This window comes from Callorhinus ursinus, unplaced genomic scaffold (assembly GCF_003265705.2).
Source record: "Callorhinus ursinus isolate GAN/ISIS: 27379988/994484 unplaced genomic scaffold, GSC_fseal_2.0 scaffold15, whole genome shotgun sequence".
Classification (NCBI taxonomy): domain Eukaryota; kingdom Metazoa; phylum Chordata; class Mammalia; order Carnivora; family Otariidae; genus Callorhinus; species Callorhinus ursinus.
In genome coordinates this window covers 10,780,472-10,804,082 of record NW_027397077.1, presented here as the reverse complement: position 1 = coordinate 10,804,082, position 23,611 = coordinate 10,780,472, and the positions used below count along the sequence as shown (strand labels likewise).

Genomic DNA, 23,611 nt, shown 5'->3' with positions numbered 1-23,611 from the left:
TGGCTGGGTGATAGACATTGGGTAGGGTATGTGCTATGGTGAGCGCTGTGAATTGTGCAAGACTGTTGAATCACTGATCTGTACTTCTGAAACAAATAATGCAACATATGTTAAGAAAAAAGAAAAAGAAGAAGATAGCAGGAGGGGAAGAATGAAGGGGAGTAAGTCGGAGGGGGAGACGAACCATGAGAGACGATGGACTCTGAAAAACAAACTGAGGGTTCTAGAGGGAAGGGGGGTGGGAAGATGGGTTAGCCTGGTGATGGGTATTAAAGAGGGCACATTCTGCGTGGAGCACTGGGTGTTATGCACAAACAATGAATCATGGAACACTACATCAAAAACTAATGATGTAACGTATGGTGATTAACATAACAATAAAAAATTTTTTTTAAATAGAAAATAAATAAAATATTGTGGAAGGCTATTTCAGGGTCTGAAGGGTTATCACAACTTACTGTTAATTTTAAAAGACACTTAAAGAACTTACAATCTACCTTTTTATTTTAAGCACATATACCTGATATGATGACCCTCAGTATAAACACAAAAATATTACAGGTTTGGTTTGGTTTTGTTTTTTGATCCTAGGACTACAGTGAAACTTTGAAATTTTTCTCTTTTGCTTATTCATGTTCTTGATTATTTTGTATACTAATCAATGATAAAAAAATTAATAAATAATGTGAAGGCATCATTATACGGACAAAGCCTCACTGCTGTGGATGAATCTCTCTTCTCAGCCTGTCTGTATTTGTGGAACAATTCCATATTTTGGAATCTTGGCCTCAAAGCCACCTTCCAAGTGGCCAGTGACACCAGCTTGCTCCACGGAACAATGGACATGCTACCAAGTGCCCGCCGGGTGTCCGACCCTGGGCCTAGAGCCGTGGGGATGGTGGAAGGACAGATGGCGCCTGCCTGGGAGGGAACCAGGAAGACCTCCAGTGATAACATGGAGGAAGGAAGAGATTGGACAGAGCGGTAGAGAGAGTCTGGCAGGTAGGAGGAATTCTCAGAAAATAAACGAACTGAACACAGTCAGGAAACCAGCAGCCCTGGAGTCTTGTTTAGGAGGGAGCAGGGATAGTGCCTCTTCCTCGGGGGAGGAGACACCCGCGGGAGCTCTGAGGGCCTGGGGGGCGGCAGGGCCAGCTCCCTAATTCATTCTGCCTGTGCTGCAAATGGAGCCGACTCGCCAATTAAGGCAGAGCTGACTGAAGTCTGCCCTCATCCGGTTATTTCTTCCTTACACACGTTTGTTGATAGTGACAGGGAACAAAGGGGGACCACCCACAAACACCTTCAACTTCAGACAACAGCAATGTATAAACAACCCCAGACACTGCGCCGCTTCAAATCCCAGGTTATGGGGCTGGTGTTTTATAAAGGGTCCCAATCTGGGTCCCTTCCAGGGCATGGGTAGAAGAGTTGCCTCCTCTAGTGGCCAGATGAACTTTCATATGACTGCAAGTGAAGTGGACACAAGTGTCATACTGGCTAAAACAATAATACAGACACAACCCTAAGACTCAGCCTGTCTACCTCCGAAATCTCTATAATAACTCAAGACATTTTTTTACATAAATGCTCTCTCGAAGGCATCATATGAACGGGTAGAAAAAAGGAAATATTGATTTTCAGAGCTAATACATTTGAGATCAATCCCAGGGTTGGTCTTAACAGAGGGACCCATCCGTAGAGGAGCCCGGTTCTTGGTTTAATGCTCTTTTGTCACTGTCTTGAAATTTTTAATGTTGAACAAGGGGCCCTACATTTTCTTTTTACCAGGGCTGCAAATTATGTAGCCAGTCCTGATGACAGCTGTGGCTTGGGGCAGACAGAGGGACAGAAACCTGACATTGTGTTAGAAGACTGTATCCATTCATGGAATCTCTGTCCTACATAAAGGCCACCCATGTTGACCAATGCCTGGGTTTATTTCCCAATGTCCTGAAAGGCTAAAATAAGAATACAGCATTTTTTCCTTAACTGAGAACTGCTCACAGAGTCCTTCACGACTATAAGTTTGATGTGCTGACCATTAAAATTAACTGATGTTGAACATCAGTAAAAAAGGAAGAGATTTAGAAAGCAACTCATAGCCATGAAAATATTTAACAATTTTAACTCCAAAAATGAGTCATACATTTAAATGAGGCTCCAAAACTTGGATCGGCAATGACCAACGAGAGATCAGAAGGTGTGTGTGTGCTCATGAAACTCCTATATTCAAACAGATCCAGGCAGAATTGCTAGTTTCTGTAGAGTGACCGGAGCAAGAGATTTGGGGTCATACTAGATCCCACCGATATCTAATGGTAGGTTTGTGGACTGACTATAACAGAATTCCCTGGAAACTTGTTTTTTTTTTTTAAGATATTTATTTATTATTATTAATTTGAGAGAGAGACAGAGCACGAGTAGGGGGAGGGACAAAGGGAGAGGGAGAAGCAGACTCCCCACTGAGCAGGGAGCCCGACTCAGGACTCGATCCCAAGACCCCGAGATCATGACCTGAGCCAAAGGCAGATGCTTAACTGACTGAGCCACCCAGGCACCCCTGGATACTTGTTTTAAAAACATCCTGGGGCTCCAGGCTGAAAGGTTCTGATCTAGAAGATTTGGGGTGACTCAGAAATCTATGCATGAGACTCTTAGGGCCAGCTTCCAAGTTCTGATCATCCACTACCTCCAAGACCAGAATGGAAATTTAGAAAATATTTTAAGTCAAAATGCTTTTAGCCAACGATGCAAACGTGGTGAGTGTGTGGAGTGTGTGGAGTTGGTTAGCTAACACAATTCCAAGTGCCAGACTTTGGGCACATGACCCGGGAGTCACCAAAATAAACAGACAGACATCCATTTGATTATCAGTGACAATGCATCAGACGTAGGAAAACGTAGGAGTAGGAAGATCAAGTGCAGCATTCCGGAGTATAATGACAGGGAAGACTCCAGATGCCAGGTCTGGGCTGTACTTGGTGAGCCGCTCCTTCTAAGACCTGCAGCTTCCAAGCACGGCTCATTAGATGGACACACAATGAAGCCATCGCAGGGGAGGCTCCGAGAGCAGGTGAGCAAAGAAAGCCGGAAACAAATGCGGCGGGAGGTTCCGTTTATGAGGTGCCCCCTCCCCCTCTCCCGGGTGCCTCACAGCACACTCCATTATCTCAGTTGCCTGGCAGTCTGCACTTTCACAAACCTGTCCTTGAGGAAAAGCCAGGCATGTGGCTTCTGACTCCCCGTGGAATAATCATAAAAAACCAGCTCCCACCAGGGCCCGCTGATCTGTGCTGGATGCTCCCCTGGAAGACCCAGTTAGCTGCTAAATGAGGTCAATCCAGCGCAACCCAGCAAGAGCTCGCAGCAAGTATCCAAGCAAGCTGCTAGACTTAAGGCAAACCTTGCAAGTATTACCAATAGAAGAACATCTCTCTGTAAAGATATGGAAGAGGTGGTGACCCAAGTGGAAATGCCTTCTGCTTTGTGCAGTGAGTGTGTTTCATGGAGAAGAGACAGCTCCTGGAGTAGTGACAGGACCCAAGGACGGAAGCTCAGTGGGCTCAGGTGGGACGGAGCAAGGCAGAGAGAGGTTCCTTCCCTTATTTGTAGGCCCTCTATCCCAGTGTGCCATCTGATCGCATCTCCTCTCCTCTCCCGGGAGGTGACAGGCTGTATCCCACAAAGGCTTGAAAATGCAGAGCTTGCAGGGTTCAGGTCAAACAGCAGCTTCTGCCCAGGAAATGCATTCAGATCCAGGTGATCCTCAACTGTTTGGATCAACTAAAAACTGCAAAGCCCGGGGCTGTGCAGCGCCCATGCCCGGTGGCCAACACCTCCAAGGCCCTCGGTGGACAGAGCAGAGCGTCTGGGCCTGGCATTGAGATGGTCCTCCCCAGGCTCTGCCCATGCGGCGGGCGGGCCAGTTAATGCTCACACTGCCTCCAGACCCAGACCTAAGAAATGAGCATGGGGTACAGTCACGTGGCGTCAAAACCCTCAGTGATGCCTCATAGCTCATTTTAACCAGGTTTGGCAAAAGCAACAGGTTTGCTCCCCTCCCCCAGAAATCACTGAAGAGCGAGGGCAGACCACAGAGCTGCTTTCCCACACCGATGGGGCAATTTTCCCATGAAAGCCCATTGTTTTGCCGGCCATGTTGGTTTTTCAAATTATTAATGAATTACTTTACGTCCTTGTAGGTTCCTGCAGTTAATTAGTGTAATTAATAGTGATATTAATTGAATGTGCAATACAACCAAGTTGGGAGCACATGGGCTAATGGGTCACATCTGAGGTCACCTCCAATCAACAAGGACTGGCAGAGAAACACTGAACTATCAGGCTGCACTCCCAGGAAATAGCTAACATTCAACCATGTTTTGATCTACAAAAATAGCAATATCAGATGGTTTCTCCTAATAGCTTTTTATTCTGAGCAAGGCTGCCAGGATTCATTTCATCCAATAAAAAAAAAAAAATGAGATTTGAGGGTGTGATTTCCCCTCCCATAGAGTCAGTGATGACCAAATGAAAGAAGAAATAAGATGAGATTTTAGAAAGTAAGGAGTCATAAGCGTGAGGGAGGCATGACTGCGCTCCCATTATCTTGATCACACTTGCGATGTTTTAGCCAGTTATCAAGAGAGGAGCCAAGATGGCTGCACCAGCGAGCCACTTGTTAGGGCAGGATGTTAAAATGCACAGTGGGACCTCTTGCCCGTTGCACTTTCTTTTATATCTTCCTATCCACCTGTCATAAAAAAATCACATGGATTTGCGTGTAAGACAGGAATTTCTCGGACATTTGATGCCAGCCAAAACCCTAGCCTCTTGACCACAGTCACCCATAGTATTATTCAAACACATCTCTGGAGTGGTCTACAGTGTGGGCTAGATATTTAGTCACATTTTACTCAAAGATTGTTATATTTACTACTAATGGTCAAAAACCTGTGGAGCCTCCAACTTCGGCCTATTTCTGTGTCACATTCTAAGGCAAAATTCCCATCATGGTTAACTAAATATTTGTGAAATCACGGACGGCACACTCTAGCTTAGGGGATGCTGCCATTAGAAATGTCAAAGGGTGGGTGGCTTGGAGGTCATTTATGCATGTGAGAACCTGATGCAGAAGGCTGGTTCCTCTAAGAAAGATGATCCGGAAAGTGGTTTATTCTGGAAAGTGCAGTTTATCCTTCATACACTCTTCCTATATGTCAACCATTTGGGGTGACAGGTGTAGGAAGGAAAGGTACCACTGATTCTGTGGCTAGGAAAGGGTAGCCTTCAGAGGTGACAACCTGCCCCACAGCTGGTCCTGTGGCCAGGACACACAGCCACATTCACCTAGTTCTTAACCACCACTCATTAAAATTACCTCCTCTCTCCAAAATAGAGACTACTGAGGGTAATTGAAACTCATCCCAGTGACAAATCGCCAGGCCACACAGTAACACTATTGGATATACGTACATTGCTATCACTTTTCCCCAAATTCCTGGTGCCCCAAGTGTCTGCCTGTGTACCTGAATGGTTTTTGGTCCCCCCTCACTCCACACACAAATATCAGGCTGTCAGCTCCCATTTTCAAATGTCAGTTTGCCTATTTCTAGCTTTTCCTTTTACTGAAGACTTGAGGCTCTATTTTATTTCATTTTATTTTTAAGGATTTATTTATTTATTTGAGAAGTGGGGGAGGGGCAGAGGGAGAGAAAGTCCCAAGCAGACTCCATGCTAAGTGCGGAGTCTGATGTGGGGCTCAATCCCAGGACCCGAAGATCATAACCTGAGCCAAAACCAAGAGTCAGACACTTAACTCACTGTGCCATTCAGGTGCCCCTTGAGGCTCCATTTTATTTTATTTTATTTTATTTTTAAAGATTTTATTTATTTATTTGACAGAGAGAGGCACAGCGAGAGAGGGAACACAAGCAGGGGAAGTGGGAGAGGGAGAAGCAGGCTTCCCGCGGAGCAGGGAGCCCGATGGGGCGCTCAATCCCAGGACCCTGGGGATCATGACCCGAGCTGAAGGCAGACGCTTAACGAACTGAGCCACCCAGTGCCCCGAGGCTCCATTTTAAATGATAGCAGATGAGAAATCCCTTCACTCACATACTTCGTAACATCCGAGCAGCTTTCTTGGGCCTGAGAGCCTTCTAAGAGATGGGGCTCTTAGATAAAATGCAGAGCGTGAGAGGCTACAGAGCAAACTTTGAGGTTGTGGTAAAGGTGGGTAAGAGATAGGCAAATAAATGAACAAGTAAATGAAACAGAAAGAAATATCTGTCACAAGAGCTGCAAGAGTTGAGGCAGAGGAGCATGGAGGAGGGGGTCAGGGAAGGAGACCTTTGGGCTGAGATCTAACAGAAATGAAGGAGCATGCCTCCTTCTTCCAGGAGGAAGAGCTGGTGGGAAGGAGCCCTAGGTGGAGTACAGGCAAAGAAGGGGACAGGAGACCCTGTGTGTCCAGAAGGCAGGATCCCCCAAGGCCTGTGTTCTCTCATTCTCGTTGCAGGAAGAGACCATGAGAGGGTTTTGACCCAGAGACTGACTTGATCTGGTTTGCTCCTTCTTTCCTTCAGTGGTGCCCTTTTAGGGCCGGCCTGTTCCTGCCTGGATGAGCTGGGAACAGGAAGAGTATGACATCCAGGAGGCCCTGGCCAATGGGGAGGGCAGAGAGAAGGCAGGTCACCACACAGCCTTGTGGAGAAACCACAGGGGCACTGAGCCCTCTTGTGGGGCGGAAGGAAGGTGTTCTAAAGGCAATGGTATTTTATCTGGGATCAGAGGATGAAAACCAGTTCACTGGGCAAAGGGAGTGCAGGAGAGGAGAGCAGTATGTCCCAGACAGGAGAAACAGAACCTATGTAAAGGCCTGGTTCTAAGAGGGCACACAATGGCGTCAAGAATAGAGGGATTTCAACATGGCTGGATCAGGAAAGAAAGAAGGAGGGAGGGAGAGAGAGAGATAACAGAGAATAGGGGTTGGGGGAAAAGGCCATAACAGCAAGAGATGAGAGCACATAAATAAACAGATAGATAAACCTAATAATGCAATCATCCAAGTTGGGATACTTCTTACCAATTAGACCCTGACAGTAGGCATATACGGGGACGGCCCCAGTGGGGCAGATATTTACTATCTGGCCCTTAATACTAACTAGGGGGACATATGCCTCCTAGTTTTTAATAGGGAGTTTACCCTTATCCCATGAGCAACAGGGAGGCAATGAAAGAAGGTAAGCAGGGAAGGCACAGAGCAGCACTATGCTTTGCCAGGACCCTGCCTTCAGTGCAGAAAGCAGATGTGCTGTGGAGCAGGACCTCAGGCAGGAAACTCTGTCTGGAGGCCTCTGCTGGGATGCAGAGGAAGATGGTGATGATGGGGCATGGGACCAGGAGAGGCATCTGGAGCAGAGGTGTGAGAGAGCCTGGAGACTTGAAGAAGAAGAATCAGTAGGGTTTGGAGACAGGAAGGTACATAGCAGGACTTGCAGGTTTACGTTTTGGGCATCTGGATAAAAGTGGGAACCATGCCTAGGATGGACAATGCTGAGAGAGTAAAGTGTCTCCAGACAGTTCTGCTTGCCCTGCCCTCCCCACCCAATTGCTTTCCCTTCAGTGTTGGCTAATACTCACATTGGTTAAAACTGTGTGTCAAGTAAGAGTCTCTGAGAGTTGAAGGGGCCCCATATAGGGTATGTAGCTCTGCTCCCCACTGGAGTCTAAGTAGTGAATGGATCTGTGTTCTCTGGGTGAATGAGGTGTGAACATTTATGATAAGATATCTGAGTGTATCTGGGAAACTACCCCCTGTGGTCTCAGGGTTTGATCCTTGTTTATCTGTGTCACCCCAAAGCCCCACAGAACTTGAGACATCAAGACAAGGCACTAGAGAGGAAGCCTTGGAAAGAGGGTGGCCATCTGTGTTTTTGATTGGATGCTAAGATGAAACACGGGCAAGGCTACTGGGGCCTGAACAGCTGTCACAGGGCAAATCAAGGCATGGGCACTAGAGGACAGAGTAAATAAAAGGTAGTCTCCATAGTGTTTCCTAGCTAGGCGCTGGGGAAAATGGCAGGAGCCCAACCACCAGCTCACCACCACCAAGCAACCACAGGACAGCATTTTGCTTCAATAGTCACCTCCTTAGCCAAGTGGTAGAGCCAAGAGGACCAGACACACACACACACACACACACACACACACACACACACACACACACAGCTTGCAGCAGACCCGCCATGTGCACCCACAGAGAAGTTCAAGATAAAGAACTCAAAGGACTCGTGGGGAGAGAAAATGGTGGACAAATGTCTGGATTATTGTTCACAGACATGTGGTTCAGCCCTTTGTATTAGGGAGGACACTGCAGCTGAGTAAGGGTATCCCATCACACAGACACCCCCAACACATTGTAGTCAATGGCATTCTTTTAAAACCTATATCTGAATTAGCCTTCCTCTCCATGGCAAGACTATAATAGAATGACGTAGTGTTGAGCCGAGTGAGGAAGTGACCCTACCTGCTTAGATAGCGAGGGGAGTGGAAGGATCTGGAACATAAGAAGGGTACTAGTGATGGGATTCTGCATGCACTGATTGCATGTACCTGCATAAGTCATTCACACTGTCTCTGCCTCTCCGTCTCTCATTCCTCTGCCCACTCAGCTGACTGTATGCATCTGGGCCCAGGACTCCAGATGTGCAAGTTGGGAATAACAGTGGAAATAACCATGAGAATCAAATGAGAAGTATTTTCTGAGTTGTAAAATACTGTATTATTGATGGTACTATTTTTTCATATCCGCCACCACTATTTACAACATTACAACATACAGCCACATCTTTTTGCCCTTAAGTAGTTCTCAGCTCACGTAGAACTGGGAAATCAGAAATCAGTGGCTAGTCTATTCGAAGTAAAAAAAAATCAGTCTAAGGTTCAGATCTGCCCAAACCCTCATTTACCATAAAAGTTAAATGAGAAGAGTGAAGGAATATGACAGGATCTACTCTAGCTCTCAAATACCAATTTCTGTGTGGCTGTTTCAGAAAAATTTTAACCTGACTATAATGTATGTTCTTTATTTAATAACAAACTTGTCCTTCTAGTCTTGTCCACAGCCTAGACCAGTGACCAGCAAACTATAGCCTGTGAGCCATATGAACCTCAGCCACTTTTTATAAATAAAGTTTTATTGGAACACAGCCTTGCCCACCTTAATTATGTATTGCCTAGGCTACGTTCGTGACACAGTGTAAAAGTTGAGTAGTTACAGCAGAGCCTGCGTGGCCCACAAAGCCTAAAATATTTACTATCTGGCCCTTAACAAAAACGTTTGCTGACCCCTGATCTAGACTCATACAAGAAACTCACCATCAGCACACTATACTGCAGTGGAGATTAACAAAAAAATTTTTGGAAATTTGTCAGTAGATCCATATATACAATGGACTAATACTCAGCCATCAGAAAGGATGATTTTTACAACTTTTGCATCAACATGGATGGGACTGGAGGAGATGATGCTAAGTGAAATAAGTCAAGCAGAGAAAGTCAATTATATGGTTTCACTTATTTGTGGATCATAAGGAATAGCACAGAGGGCATTAGGAGAAGGAAGGGAAAAATGAAGGGGGGGAATCAGAGGGGGAGACGAACCATGAGAGACTATGGCCTCCGAGAAACAAACTGAGGGTTTTAGAGGGGAGGGGAGTGAGGGGGATGGGTTAGCCCAGTGATGGGTATTAAGGAGGGCACATACTGCATGGAGCACTGGGTGTTATATGAAAACAATGAATCGTGGAACACTACATCAAAAAGTAATGATGTATTGTATGGTGACTAACATAACATAATAAAATAAAATTTAAAAAAATTTTTGTACTATATATATTAATGGTTTTAACCCAAACTATGTAGTAGTAGTTTGGGTATTTTCAAACAAGTGAATTTTATCAAATAACATAAATATATAATAAAATACAAAGGGGGAAATAATAAGCATTTTTGAACATGATTTCTAGCACACATTTCCTCTAGAAACAGTCCCTAGATCATCATTTTGATAACTTTAACTCTACAGAGCTACTACACAAGGAATTGGGAAAATTAGTAACAGTATTCTAATTCATGTAAACCCACAAGGTGATATGGATTTAAAATATGGCTATATCTCTCCCCCTTGATAAGCAGGAATCAGTCCATTTTCTGATTTTTTTTTCTTCAGAAAAACGTATCTGGAAATTAGCAGAAGGGACATTCTCACAACCACAGGAAAACAATTGGGTTAGTATTCTTAGACCTACAGAAATACTTTTTTTTTTTTTGGTAAAACATCTGCATGAATTTCAAGAATAAGAAACTATTAAAAATATTTTATTTCTGATTGCAAAAGGGGCTCAGTGTAGACATTTGCTATTCAATGGGTATAAAGTTTCAGTTATGCAAGTGGAGCACTGGGTGTTATATGAAAACAATGGATCGTGGATCACACATCAAAAACTAATGATGTATCGTATGGTGACTAACATAACATAATAAAATTTTAAAAAAAAGCAAGTGAATAAGTTCTAGAAATCTGCTGTAGAACATCATGTCTATAATTAATCTAATTATACACCCCTGTTACTCTTTCATGGTAAGATACATAAACATACCTTATTCTTGTTTAATGTTGCATGGTGTGAAGTTATACTGGATCTAGAAAAATTTATTTACATTTAGGTGGTTCCAAATTTTTTTCTATGTGAGGTTTTTTTTTTAATTTTATTTTATTATGTTATGTTAGTCACCATACACTACATCATTAGTTTTTGATGTAGTGATCCACAATTCATTGTTTTTGAATAACACCCAGTGCTCCATGCAGTACGTGCCCTTCTTAATACCCATCACGGGGCTAACCCATCCCCCCCACCCCCCTCCCCTCCAAAACCCTCAGTTTGTTTCTCAGAGTCCATAGTCTCTCATGGTTCATCTCTCCCTCCGATTCCCCCCCCCATTTTTCCCTTCCTTCTCCTAATGTCCTCCATGGTATTCCTTATGTTCCACAGATAAGTGAAATCATAGGATAATTGACTTTCTCTGCTTGACTTATTTCACTTAGCATAATCTCCAAAGGCTAGTGAAACAAAAGCAAAAATGAACTTTTGGGACCTCATCAAGATAAAAAGTTTCTGCACAGCAAAAGAAACAGCCAACAAAACAAAGAAGCAACCCACAGAATGGGAGAAGATATTTGCAAATGACACTACAGACAAAGGGCTGGTATCCAAGATCTATAAAGAACTTCTGAAACTCAACACCCAAAAACAAATAATCAAGTCAAAAAATGGGCAGAAGACATGAACAGACACTTCTCCGAAGAAGACATACAAATGGCTAACAGACACATGAAAAATGTTCATCATCATTAGCCATCAGGGAAATTCAAATCAGAACCACACTGAGATACCACCTTACACCAGTTAGAATGGCAAAAATTGATAAGGCAAGAAACAACGAATGTTGGAGAGGTTGTGGAGAAAGGGGAACCGAACCCTCTTACACTGTTGATGGGAATGCAAGTTGGTACAGCCACTTTGGAAAACAGTGTGGAGTTTCCTCAAAAAATTAAAATAGAGCTACCCTATGACCCAGCGATTGCACTACTGGGTATTTACCCCAAAGACACAGATGTAGTGAAAAGAAGGGCCATATGCACCCCAATGTTCATAGCAGCAATGTCGGCCATAGCCAAACTGTGGAAAGAGCCAAGATGCCCTTCAACAGATGAATGGATAAAGAAATAAAGAAGGTGTGGTCCATATATACAATGGAATATTACTCAGCCATCAGAAAGGATGAATACCCAAATTTTACATCAACATGGATGGGACTGGAGGAGATTATGCTAAGTGAAATAAGTCTATGTGAGTTATTTTTAAAGTACTCATGACATTTTAAAAGCAATGCAATTCTTACTACCTTTTATTAGTTTTGAGTTGAATAAAAGTGGGTTGGTGTTTGTTCTCTCGGTGTGTGGGCAGCCACCACTCAGTGATGTGCACAGGGCTACTTTTTGCTCATAGTTCATAACATACCTCTTACTTCCATATCATTGGTATGTACACTGGATGCCCATAACACCATGGGTGGCAAGTTTTAGAATCTAGGGTGCCTCTTTTAACCGAACTCAGGCTAGAAAAAAACAGTACTGTGGAAAACCCAGAAATTCTGATGTGTACTTCTGTCAATTCACAGAGGTTCAATGTCTCTTGATCCCACAGGAAAAGATTGAAACTGCCAAGGAAGATGAGAGTTCCATGGGTTTCCAAGATTGGTTGATTTTGCAACCAATATTAGCACAAGAATCTTAAACAGAGTCATGAAATTCAGTGGACTTCAGAACATCGATTATAAAACCAGAGAAAAAACATATCACTCTCCTTCCTCCCTCCCCCCAGAGAGACCACAGGAGGTTCATTTTTAGGTCTGATGAATGGTTCAGAAGGTCTGAAGTAGATTAGGATGAGAGTTTACTCATTTGAATTCTATATTTGAGCTCCAGGCTCACCCGATTTGTTATGGTTCCTTTATCCTTAAAGAAAAAAATAATAATGTCAGTTATCTGGTACATAAAGCAACAAAGTAAAATTCTCTCCAGACAGTAAACAATACCTTGAAAAGACAAAAACAAAAACTTAGAACCTGGAGATCACTTGCTCAGGAATGATGTGTCATAGGCTATTTCAAGGAAATCACAGGAAATCTTTGAACCAGGACAATCTAGTGTGACTGAGGCCAGCATTTTTACCCTAACCTTTTCTTCTAGTTCACGACTCACTGAGATGCCCCCAATCCTGTTTTCAAGTTTTTTAAATGAATTTTATCAAATACTGTTTTACTTAAAATTATCTCTTATTTTTCAGGAGGTCACCAGAATATTATAAAACCAGAGTTTGATATCACTGAACTAAAGGTACATGGCATAATAATCCCCATTGTCACTTTCCAGAAGCCCTTTCATTAACTGGAAGTAACATTACGGCAGCCACCAGGGAAACCGTCACGAGATGAAAAGGGCTGGGTACGAAAGGATCTCCGTTATTTGGCTGTCATGAGAACTTGTCAGGATACACATGGATAATTTTGAGTGAAGGATGAAGGCTCCCAAAGGATCGGGCATACCGCAGTCAGAATTATTGAGCGCAGAGGGGGAAGGCTAGTGTCACTATGCACTCTGCCAGTTCTATAAAGGTTTGTACAGAAGGTTACAATCCCCCATTCCCCATTTCACAGACAACATGAGAAAATGATTTCCACGCTGCCATTCACAGGATTTCGCCTCAACTCATGAGGACAGCCAACCCTGGAATCTGATCATTTCATCCACAATCTAATTCGGAGTGTTCTAGTTATATTAAAATGTAATGAGCTGGCTGTTATACGCAAACACTGAGTCATGGAACACTACATCAAAAACTAATGATGTAATGTATGGTGATTAACATAATAAAAAAATGTAATGAGCTTCCCACTTTTGTTTTTAATGTTTTGGGGATCTTCTACTGAAACAAACAAAAAAGAAAATTTGATTTTCAACCAGACTCCTCCCCCAGGTGGCTCATCTATTCCTTCCTTCATGCATGTATGCTTCTACGGAGCATCTCCCTCACAGGCACTGGCCTGGTTACCCAGAGTCTTTTCCTTCAGAAATACCAAGCAGCTCTTCCAACACAGGCCTGCCTCCCGGCCACAGTTACAAACACCTGGCCCAGGCTGCTGGCTGGGCTGCTCCACACACTTTAGATGCAGTTATGGATCCAGAATGGGCATCTGGCCCTAGCAGAATCCATTGAGGTCTGCAGAAGACACATAGGGGAGGCAGCCGGGAGAAGGGGATGACCCCTGACATCACGTTTAAGGTGTGATGGATACAGTCTTTCCACCTGACTTTGCAGTTAGGTGAGCTGACGTACATGCTGATGCATTTTGCTTTATATGAATTCACTAGTCTTTGTCACATGACACTGAGTCCTAAATGTACACTGGTCTAACATCAATTTGATGATAAACGTGGACTTTGGTTCAAAATAGCCAAAGGAGCACACCTTGGTTTTTAAAATGTCTCAATGTTTTAATGAAAAATAACTGCTTTGTCTTCTGAGATCTTTTCCAAATAAAAAGCCCCATAAGAGGCACCTGAGTGGCTCAGTTGGTTAAGCAACTGACACTTGGTTTCTGCTCGGTTCATGATCTCTGCGTCCTGAGATAGAGCCCTGTGTGGTCCTGGCACTCAGCGTGGAGTCTGCTTGTCCCTCTCCCTCTGCTCCTCCCCCTGCTCTCTCTCTCTCCAATAAATAAATAAAATCTTTTAAAAAGGCCTATAAGGTAAGAACACTGAAACCTCTTGCTATCAGAAACTGAACTATAGTCAGTACTTTTTAAAAGATAATTAAACAGGGCGCCTGGGTGGCTCAGTTGGTTAAGCGACTGCCTTCGGCTCAGGTCATGATCCTGGAGTCCCGGGATCGAGTCCCACATCAGACTCCCTGCTCAGCAGGGGGTCTGCTTCTCCCTCTGACCCTCTTCCCTCTCATACTCTCTATCTCTCATTCTCTCTCTCTCTCTCAAATAAATAAATAAAATTTAAAAAAAAAATAATAAAAAAATAAAAGATAATTAAACAACCTAAATTTGATTCACACTGATTTGATAAAGTCCCTTTTAAATATTTCCTCATAGACTTCAGATTATTTTTAATTCAACTCTCATTTTAAGGTAATTATAGATCCACATGCAGTTGTCAGAATAACACAGAAACACCACATATCCTTTACCCAGCATTCTCCAATTAATCTTGCAAAACAACAGCACGGGGATATCAACACTGATACAGCCAAGTTACAGAATGCTTCTACCACCACAAGGATCCCTCCGGCTGCCCTTCTATAACCCCTCACCCCTGGCCACCACTAATCTACTCTCCATTTCTATAATTTTATCATTTCAAGAACAGTATATGAATGAAATCATGCAGTATATATTATTTAGGGATTGGTTTTTTTTGTTGTTTTTTTTTTACTCAAGGTAATTCCCCAAATATTCAAAGACTCATTCTGTGGTATGGATATATCAGTTTGTTTAACCTTTCACCTCCTGAAGAATATCTGGGTGGTTTCCAGTCTGGGGCTACAGTGAATCAAAGCTGCTATGAACATTTGCACACAGGTTTTTGTGTGAACTTAAGTTTTCATTTCTCTGTGATAAATGGCCAAGGGTGTGATTGCTGGAACACAAAATAATTGCATGTATGGTTTTATAAGAAACTACCAAATGTTTTCTAGAATGGCTATACTGTCTTGCATGCCCATCAGCCCAATTTCTCCATGTCCTTACCAACATTTGGTGTTCTTTCCTTCTTTTTTTTTTTTTAATCCTAGCCTTTCTGATAGGTGTGTAGTAATATCTCATTGGGGTTTTCATTTGCATTTCCCTAGCTAAGGCTGTTGAATGTACTTACTTGCCATCTGTCTACCCTCTTCAGTAAAATGTCTCTTCATGTGTTTTGACCATTTTCTAATAGGATTGTTTGTTTTTGCTGTTGAGTTTGAGTCATTTATATATTCTCTGTATACTCATGCTTTATCAGATATATGGCTTGCAAATATAACTTGGGAGAAGATATTTGCAAGCCACATATCTATTCATCCTTTTATCAGGGTCTTTCACATGGCAGAAGGTTTTTGGTTTGTTTTTTTTCCCTGATGTTAATGAGACCTATTTTATCAAATTTCCCTTTTATGGATTGTGCTTTTGCTATCAAGCCTAAGAACTCTGTTTAGCCCTAGATTCTAAAGATTTTTTCCTATGTTTTTTCAAGAGTGTCAAAGTTGTCCACTTTATATTTAAGTCTTTGACCCATTTGAGGTAAATTTTGTTTAAGTGGGGAGGTTTGGGTCAAGGTAAGTTTTGTTTGTTTGTTTTTTTGTTTATGGGTGTTCAATTGCTCCAGCACCATTTTTTGAAAAGGGTATTCTTCCTCCATTGAATTGTTTTTGCATCCGTGTCAAAAATCAGTTGGGCATATTTGTGTGGGTATATTTCTGTGTTCTTTTCTTCTATTCCACTGATCTATATGCTTACTCCTCCATCAATACCACACTGTCTTGATTACTTTAACTATATAACAGGTCTTAAATAGGGTAAATTGATTCCTCCTACTTTTATTCTTCCTTTTCACGTGATTTTACTATTCTAGGTCCTGTGCCTATGTAAATTTTAGAATACCCTTGTCTATATCTACAAAAACCTTCCTGGAATTGATAGGAATTGCATTAAACTTATAGATCAATTAGACAAGAATTAACATCTTGACTATGTTGAGTCTTTCCATCCATGAACATGGTAAGTCCTTCCATTTATTTAGGCCTCCTTTGCTTTCTTTCAGGAGCATTTTGTAATTTTCATCACATAGAACCTGTACATGTTTTATTAAGTTTATTTCTTTGGAGCAATTATAAATGGTAATGGTTTTTAAATTTCTGTTTCCATGGGTTTATTGTTATTATAGAGAAAACCGATTGGCTTTTGTGTATTGATCTTGTAGATGTGACTTTGCCTAACTCACTAATTAGTTCAGGTTTTGCTTTTTGGTAGAGTCTTGGGAATTTTCTACACATAAAATCATATCATCTGAAAATAGGGAGAGTTTAATTCCTTCTTTTCTGAACTGTATGCTATTTATTTCTTTTCTCAGTTTTATTGCACTCTCTAGAACTTACAACACTATGTTGAACAAGAGTGGTGAGTGTGGACATGCTTACATGTTTCCAATCGTAAGAGGAAAGGTTTTCAAATCTTTACTGTTAAGTTTGATATTAGCTGTAGGTTTTTGTAGATGGTCTTTACCAATTTAGGGAGGTTACTTCTGTTCCTATTTTGCCGAGGTTTTTTTTTTTAAACCATGAATGTATGTTGGATTTTATCAAATGCTTTTTCTGAGTTAACTGCTATGATCATATGATTTTTCATCTTTAGCCTGTTGATATGGTGAATTACATTGATTGATTCGACACCAATGTCAAGCCAGCCTTGCATATCTGGAATAAATCCTACTTTGTGGTGTTGTATTATTCTGTAGAAATAGATATATATTGTTAGATTTGATGTGCTAAAATTTTGTTGAGGACTCTTGCTGTAAGGCTCCTCATGAGGACCTTCATGAGGGTTATGGTTTCTTTTTCTCATCATGGTGCCTTCCCTGCCAGGTAAGTATAGGTTTCTTCTTCTGTACTATTTTTGTATGGTTTATCGGGGAACCACTAGCCTCATAAAATTAGTTGGAGGGATTTCCCTCCTCTTCTATTTTTCTGTAAATATTTTTCTGTAAATATTTTTCTGTAAATATAAATAAAAAAAGATTCTGTAAAATTCGTATTAATTCTTCTTTAAATGTTTAGAAGAATTGTCCAGTGAAACCATCTGGGACTTGAGATTTATTTTTGGAACTTTTAAATTATGAATTCGACATCTTTAATATTTATAGGACTATTCAGTTTATCTATTTCATCTTGGTTGGATTTTGGTAGCTTATAGTTTTTAAGGATTTGTTTTATTTCTTCTAAGTTGTCAAATTTATGAGTGTAAAGTTGTTTGTAATATTCCCCTATTATCCTTTTAATGACTGCAGTTTTGTAGTATTATTTGGTTTCATGCCTGATGTTGATGATTTGTGATTCCTCTCCTTTTATTTAGGTCAGTCTTTCTAGAGATTTATTAGTTTTATTAATAAATTTTTTGAAAGAACCAGGTTTTGGTGCCATTTGTGGTTTTCCTGCTTCAATTTAACTGATTTCTGCTCTTTATTATTTCCTTCCTTCTGTTTGCTATGGGTTTATTTTCCTTTCCTTCTTCTAATTTCTTGTGGTAGGAAGTTAGATCATGAATTTGAGGCTTCCCTCTTTTTAATATAAGCATTTAGTGCTATAACTTTCCACCTCAACACTGTGATGGCTTTGTCCCACATATTTTGATATATTGTCTTTTCATCTTCTCTCAGTTTTATATTTTTAAAATATTTTTAAAATTTCGTTCAAGACTTCCTCTTGGCCCATGCATTATTTAGTAGTATACTTAATTTCTAAGTGTTTGGAGATTTTTCTGTTGTCTTTCTGTTACTGATTTCTAGTTTGATTCCATTATCAACAGAAAACATGCTCTGTATGATTTCACAACTCTGTTTAAGTTATTAAGGTTTGTATTTTGACCCCGAATATTCTTTATTTTGGTTAATGTTCCATGAGTGCTTGAAAAGAATGTGTATTCTGCTGTGATTGGGTAGAGTGTCCTATAAGTGTTATTTAGATCTTATCAGTTGATGATGTGGTTCAGTTCTTCTATAACCTTGCTGACTTTCTTTTTAGTAGTCTATTAGTTACTGACTGTGAAGTGTACAAGTCCCCAACTATAATTGTAGGTTTATCTATTTCTACTCCAGTTCTATTAGTTTTTGCCTCATGTATTTTGAAGCTCTGTAGTCTGGTCCAAACACATTTAGCATTGTTATGTCTTCCTGGTGGATTTATTCTTTTATTCCTATGTATTGCCCTTCTTTGTCTCTAGTAATGGTAATTTTCTTTGCTCTAAAGAGGACTTTATCTGATATTGATATAGCCGCTCCTGATTTTTTAAAAAAAATAATGTTTGCATAGTATATCTTTTCCCATCCTTTTACTTTTGATATAACTGTGTCATTGTATTTCAAGTGAAATTCTAGTAGTCAGCATATGGTTAGACTTTTTTTTTAATCCACTTGCCAATCTCTGTCTTTTAATTACTCTGCTCAGACCATTTACATTTAAGATAATTAGTGACATGTTAGGGCTTAAGTCTGCCAATTTATCTTTTTTTCCTGTTCATTTCCTCTGTGTCTTATTTCTTACATTCTTATGAATTACTTGTTAAATACATTCCCCCCGCTATCTGAAAGTAGAACATTCCTATGAAACTTATCAAAAACTGAAATGGTATAAAGCAAAGAAGCAATTACCAGTAATTTATATGGAAAAATGTTTGTGCATTCCCAGACCCAAAAATAATCCCTCCTAGGATTTTCCGATACCTTAGGACACATCTTGCTAAGTGACGCAGAAAATAAATGGAGATAAAGCACAGATGCTCACAGACACAGTTCAAAGCTATGGAGGCTTCATGTTATGTTGCGGAGTGTGGTTCCTGGGGAAGGAGTTGGCAAGGCTGCTATCACTGCTCAGGGTGTGCCCCATCTCAATAACAGCTCACTGCAAAACAAATGCTGGATGCTATGTTTGCTTTTTGCCTTTTTTCATAAAAGCAAAAATCCTGTTCAGCGATCTTTCAGTTAGCAAAAACAGGTGCTAATGTCAGTCTTTTGTAAAAACAAAGTGGTGTAAAGTGAACGTTCAAAAAAGTGGGGGATACCTGTATACATCTTTTCATTGTTTTCTTAATGGTTGCTCTGGGTACCATACTGTAAGTATGGAATTTATCATAGTCTACTGGTATCAGCATTTACCACTTCCAGCAAGATGTGGAAATCTTATTTCTAATTAGGTCCTTTTACCTTCCGTACTTTTAAAATATAATTGGCTTGTTTCTTCAGCAACAGTGGGCTCTACATCAGACAATGCTATAATTTTTGCTTCAACTATCCAATGTGACTTAATAATCTGATAATTAGGATACTCTATTATACTACTCCTATTTTTACCCATTCTGATATTCTTTCCTTTTTGAAGTTTCAAGCCTTTTTCTGTTTTTGTTTTTTTTCCTTTTTATTTAAAGAACTTCTCTAGCCATTTTTTACAAGTAGATTTGCTGGTAAAAAATTTGCGTAGTTTTCCCTCATCTGAATGTCTCTATAACCCCTTCATTCATTAAGGACATTTTCACTGAATTTAGAATACTGGATTGACAGTTGTTTTCTTTCAATACTTAAAAAATACTCTGCCACTTCCTCTGGCCACCATGATTTCATATGAGAAGTCTGCTGTCATTCAAATTGGCAATCTAAGCGATGTGCCCTTTTTCTCTGTTGCTATCAAGTTATTTTTCCCCTTGTCTAATTATGTTTATGATATGCCCTGCCATGGAGTGACTCGGGTTTGTCCTATTTGGAATCTGCTCAGCCTCTTGAATATGTATGTTTATGCCTTTCACTAATTTTAGGAAGTTATCAGCCCATATGTTTCTAAATATATATCTAGTCCTGCTCTCCCACTCCTCTCCTGGGACTCTTGTGATATGAATGTTAGCTCTTCTGTTATCGCCCCACATGTCCCTGAGACCCTGTTCATTTTCTTCCAGTCTATTTTCTCTCTGCTGTTCAAATTGGGTAATTTCTATTGATCTGTCCTGGCGTTTACTGATTTTATCTTCTGTCATCTCCACTCTACTATTGAGCTGGTCCAGTGAGTTTCTATTTTGGTGACTGTATTTTCCAGTTCTATAATTTCCATTTGGCTCTGTTTAATAACTTCTATTTCTTTGCTGAGATTTTCTATTTTTTTTTCATTTGTTTCAAGAGAATTCCTAATTGCTTGTTGAAGCAATTTTATAATTTCAACATCTGATTCATGTCAATATTGGCTTCTGTTGTCTTTTCTCATTCGTGTTGTGATTTTCCTGGTTTGGGGGATGACAAGGGGTTTTCTTTTGTTTTCCGGGCATTTGTGAGACTCCGGATCGTATATAATCTTTTTCTTAGCCATAGGTCTCTGTGCTGAGGTGTAGTATAAGGGCCAAGTGGGTGTGGGTGGGATGGAAGGTCAATTTCTCATTCAGCCCTGCTGAAACTGTGGAGGGTTAGTCTATTGTTCCACTGGTGTTTGTCTGGAGTAGGAAAGGTATTATCACAAAGGTTTTCTGTTGTGAGGCTATCCCTTTCCTGGCTGTTTGGCTAGAAGGGTCAGACTTTTCTTAGATTTTTTTTTTTTAATTATTGTTTTTGGTCTCTGCCTATTGTAGGTACAGGAAGGAGGCTTCTGGAATGCTCCATTCAGACATATGGTGGGAATCAACAAGGAGACCCAGGGATCTCAGCTCCGTGTCTTTAGGTTAAGGCACCTCACCTTGCAGAGTCTTCCTATACTTGTGTGTTCGTTTACATCCAGGGTGTTTTAGTTGTAAGGAGGAGAATCTGATTGGAATGTGGCTACTCCCCATTGGCAGAATCAGATGTCCAGATAAATTTTTACATTCAAAACCACTCCAGTCTTCAATATCCATACAATTTCAAAGACAATTTTAAATAAATGCTCATCCCACTTTCTCTAACAATTTTCTCCTTCGTAAGACCTCAGATATCCAAATATCACACTGCTCCTTGTTTATTTGGGAAGCAGCCTGAAGGGAGGTCTTGATCATTTTAAGCATCTTTTCTATTTAATGTTGCAGGCACCATCACTGGACACCTATCTGAGGCTCTGGAGAACATTTCAATGCTACGCTATTGGGAAGGGGGTGGAATCCAGATCCAGGCAATGGTCAAACAAGGGGAAGGTTCCTAGGAAAATCTGGCAATAAGTTTTAAATAATTTAAAATTATTTAAAAAGATAAATTGAGATCTAAGTCATTCTTTCCTACCTTACTCTACAAAATGACCATGAACAAACATTTTCTAGATACACTTGTTCTTTGGACTACAATGTACTTCTTTCTCCCTCCAAACATAAAGCTTATTATGGTGTTTCTTCTCCCTCAAATTGAAGTGTGCATATTAACTCTGATATAATTTTTCCTTCTCACTGTGTATTCTAGCTGGAATAAATTTTTCCTAATCCTGTGTTGTTCACTCCCTCAGAGATGCCCATCCAAATGCTTCTACCATCTGTACCTAAGATAGTACCAATGCCACTCCCTGCCCCTTTGAGCCAGGGGGTCTCCCCAGAACAGGCAGTGCCTCACAGAAACCTGCCTTGCCACTGCCCTCAGCCAACCTCATGGGAGTCTGCTCTCCAGGGGAGGAGCAGCACTGCACGGCAGATATAACAAAACAATATGAGTAATGGCAGCTCTGTGTCCCAGGAGGTGTGATATTATTGCAGCCACAGACACACCTTCAACCTAGATTGTTACCTGGCCCTGTAGGGGGTGGTATGGTGGTAGCTGCAGTGCTTTGTACTGACAAATTTAAAGATGGCTAAGGGGAGGGGCGCCTGTGTGGCTCAGTCTTGATTTTGGCTCAGGTCACGATCTCAGGGTCGCAACATCAAGCCCCACATCAGGCTCTGCACTGAGCGTGGCACCTGCTTAAGATGCTCTCCCCCTCTCCCTCTGCACTTCCCTCTTCTACTTGTGTGCTCTCTCTCTACAAAAAAATAAAAATAAAGAATAAATATGGCTAAAGAGAATCAGGATTTATTTTATTGAAATCTATTCTGGGAATTTTCCTAGAATGCTCCAACTAGAAGGACAACTTCTACCCCACTCTGAGGTCCTCCTTTAACACATCTTCCTTTTGTTCCACAATATTTTTGCAGCAGGCAATGCTCAGAGCATTGAATATAGAGCAGTGAGCAGATATCATCCCTATGCTCATAAAGCTTACCTTCTAACCCGGGAGACAAGTTACCCCAATAGCTACCCCAACAATTATTTGATCAATTATAGTAAGAGCAACAAGAGATTTAGCAAGTAGTTTCAATTTTCTTTGAAATCTCAGCAAAAGCCATATTCTTCCAATGGTGTCAACACAGGTATCAAGCACAACACCGGATGTGCATAGAATAAGAAAAAAGTAAACCGATGCAATTATTTAGGAACTATTGAGCTTCCGAACTCAACATAATTATTTTACTGCCATGATTTTATCTGTGCCTCTTCATAAATGTTCTATACACTGGGGTTCCAAGGCCCTCAATAAAAGGCCAATACTATGATGAGTTTATAAAAATTAGAACAGAATTACTGTCAGCAAGCACTGTAAGGGAGACGAGGCTGCACCATGACCTCTGATGTACCTGCCCAGCTGCAGGCCCTACCTCCTTGTTTGTCCTGTCAGCTTGCACCAACGTCCCATTCAGGCAAGGTTCCACGTAGTGAAGTTCCTCATTATACTGCAAAGAGATGAAATAGCCAAGAGGATACACTTAATTAATCATTTGAGGGGTACCAGATAATTTAAGGATACATGCAAACAAACAAAAAAGCAACATAACTACAGGCTCAGTTCATTCACATAGGTGACCTTCCCAATTGGTGCCCCTAGATAAAATTGTGCTTAAGTGCTAGGTTTTCTTCTCTTGTTTGAGAGAGAAAGTTCTAGAGCACGTGCCAATATATAGCAGTGTTAAGGGTATACACAGTTAACTGACAATCCTTCAGGGGTGGCTCCAAACACTGGGGCTCTGTGGCCACAGCAGATAGTACATGATCCAGGTGAGATCTAAAGAGCATCCCAGACTTGGGCGAATATAGCTCCAGCTCCTGTCTTTGGTTTTCTGGAGTGCAAGGACCTGTGCATGGGTCACACATGAGTGACAACAGAATGGAGGAAAGGAGAAGCCTTGATGTTCCCTCGTCACTCTGGGAGGCTCTCTGATTTCCAGTCAGAGCACTGCTCACAAGCAGTGGTACCACCTC

At 41.1% G+C, this 23,611-nt stretch overlaps 1 protein-coding gene across 1 annotated transcript in view; it reads right to left on the bottom strand.

Annotated features, from left to right (window-relative positions):
- The window catches only part of CACNA2D3 (calcium voltage-gated channel auxiliary subunit alpha2delta 3), an 876,446-nt gene that overhangs the window by 440,328 nt on the left and 412,507 nt on the right, over positions 1-23,611 (bottom strand). Inside the window, exon 9 of the mRNA XM_025885299.2 lies at positions 23,011-23,085. Coding sequence (XP_025741084.1) covers positions 23,011-23,085 — 75 coding nt within the window. The remainder of the gene's footprint in view (positions 1-23,010; positions 23,086-23,611) is intronic.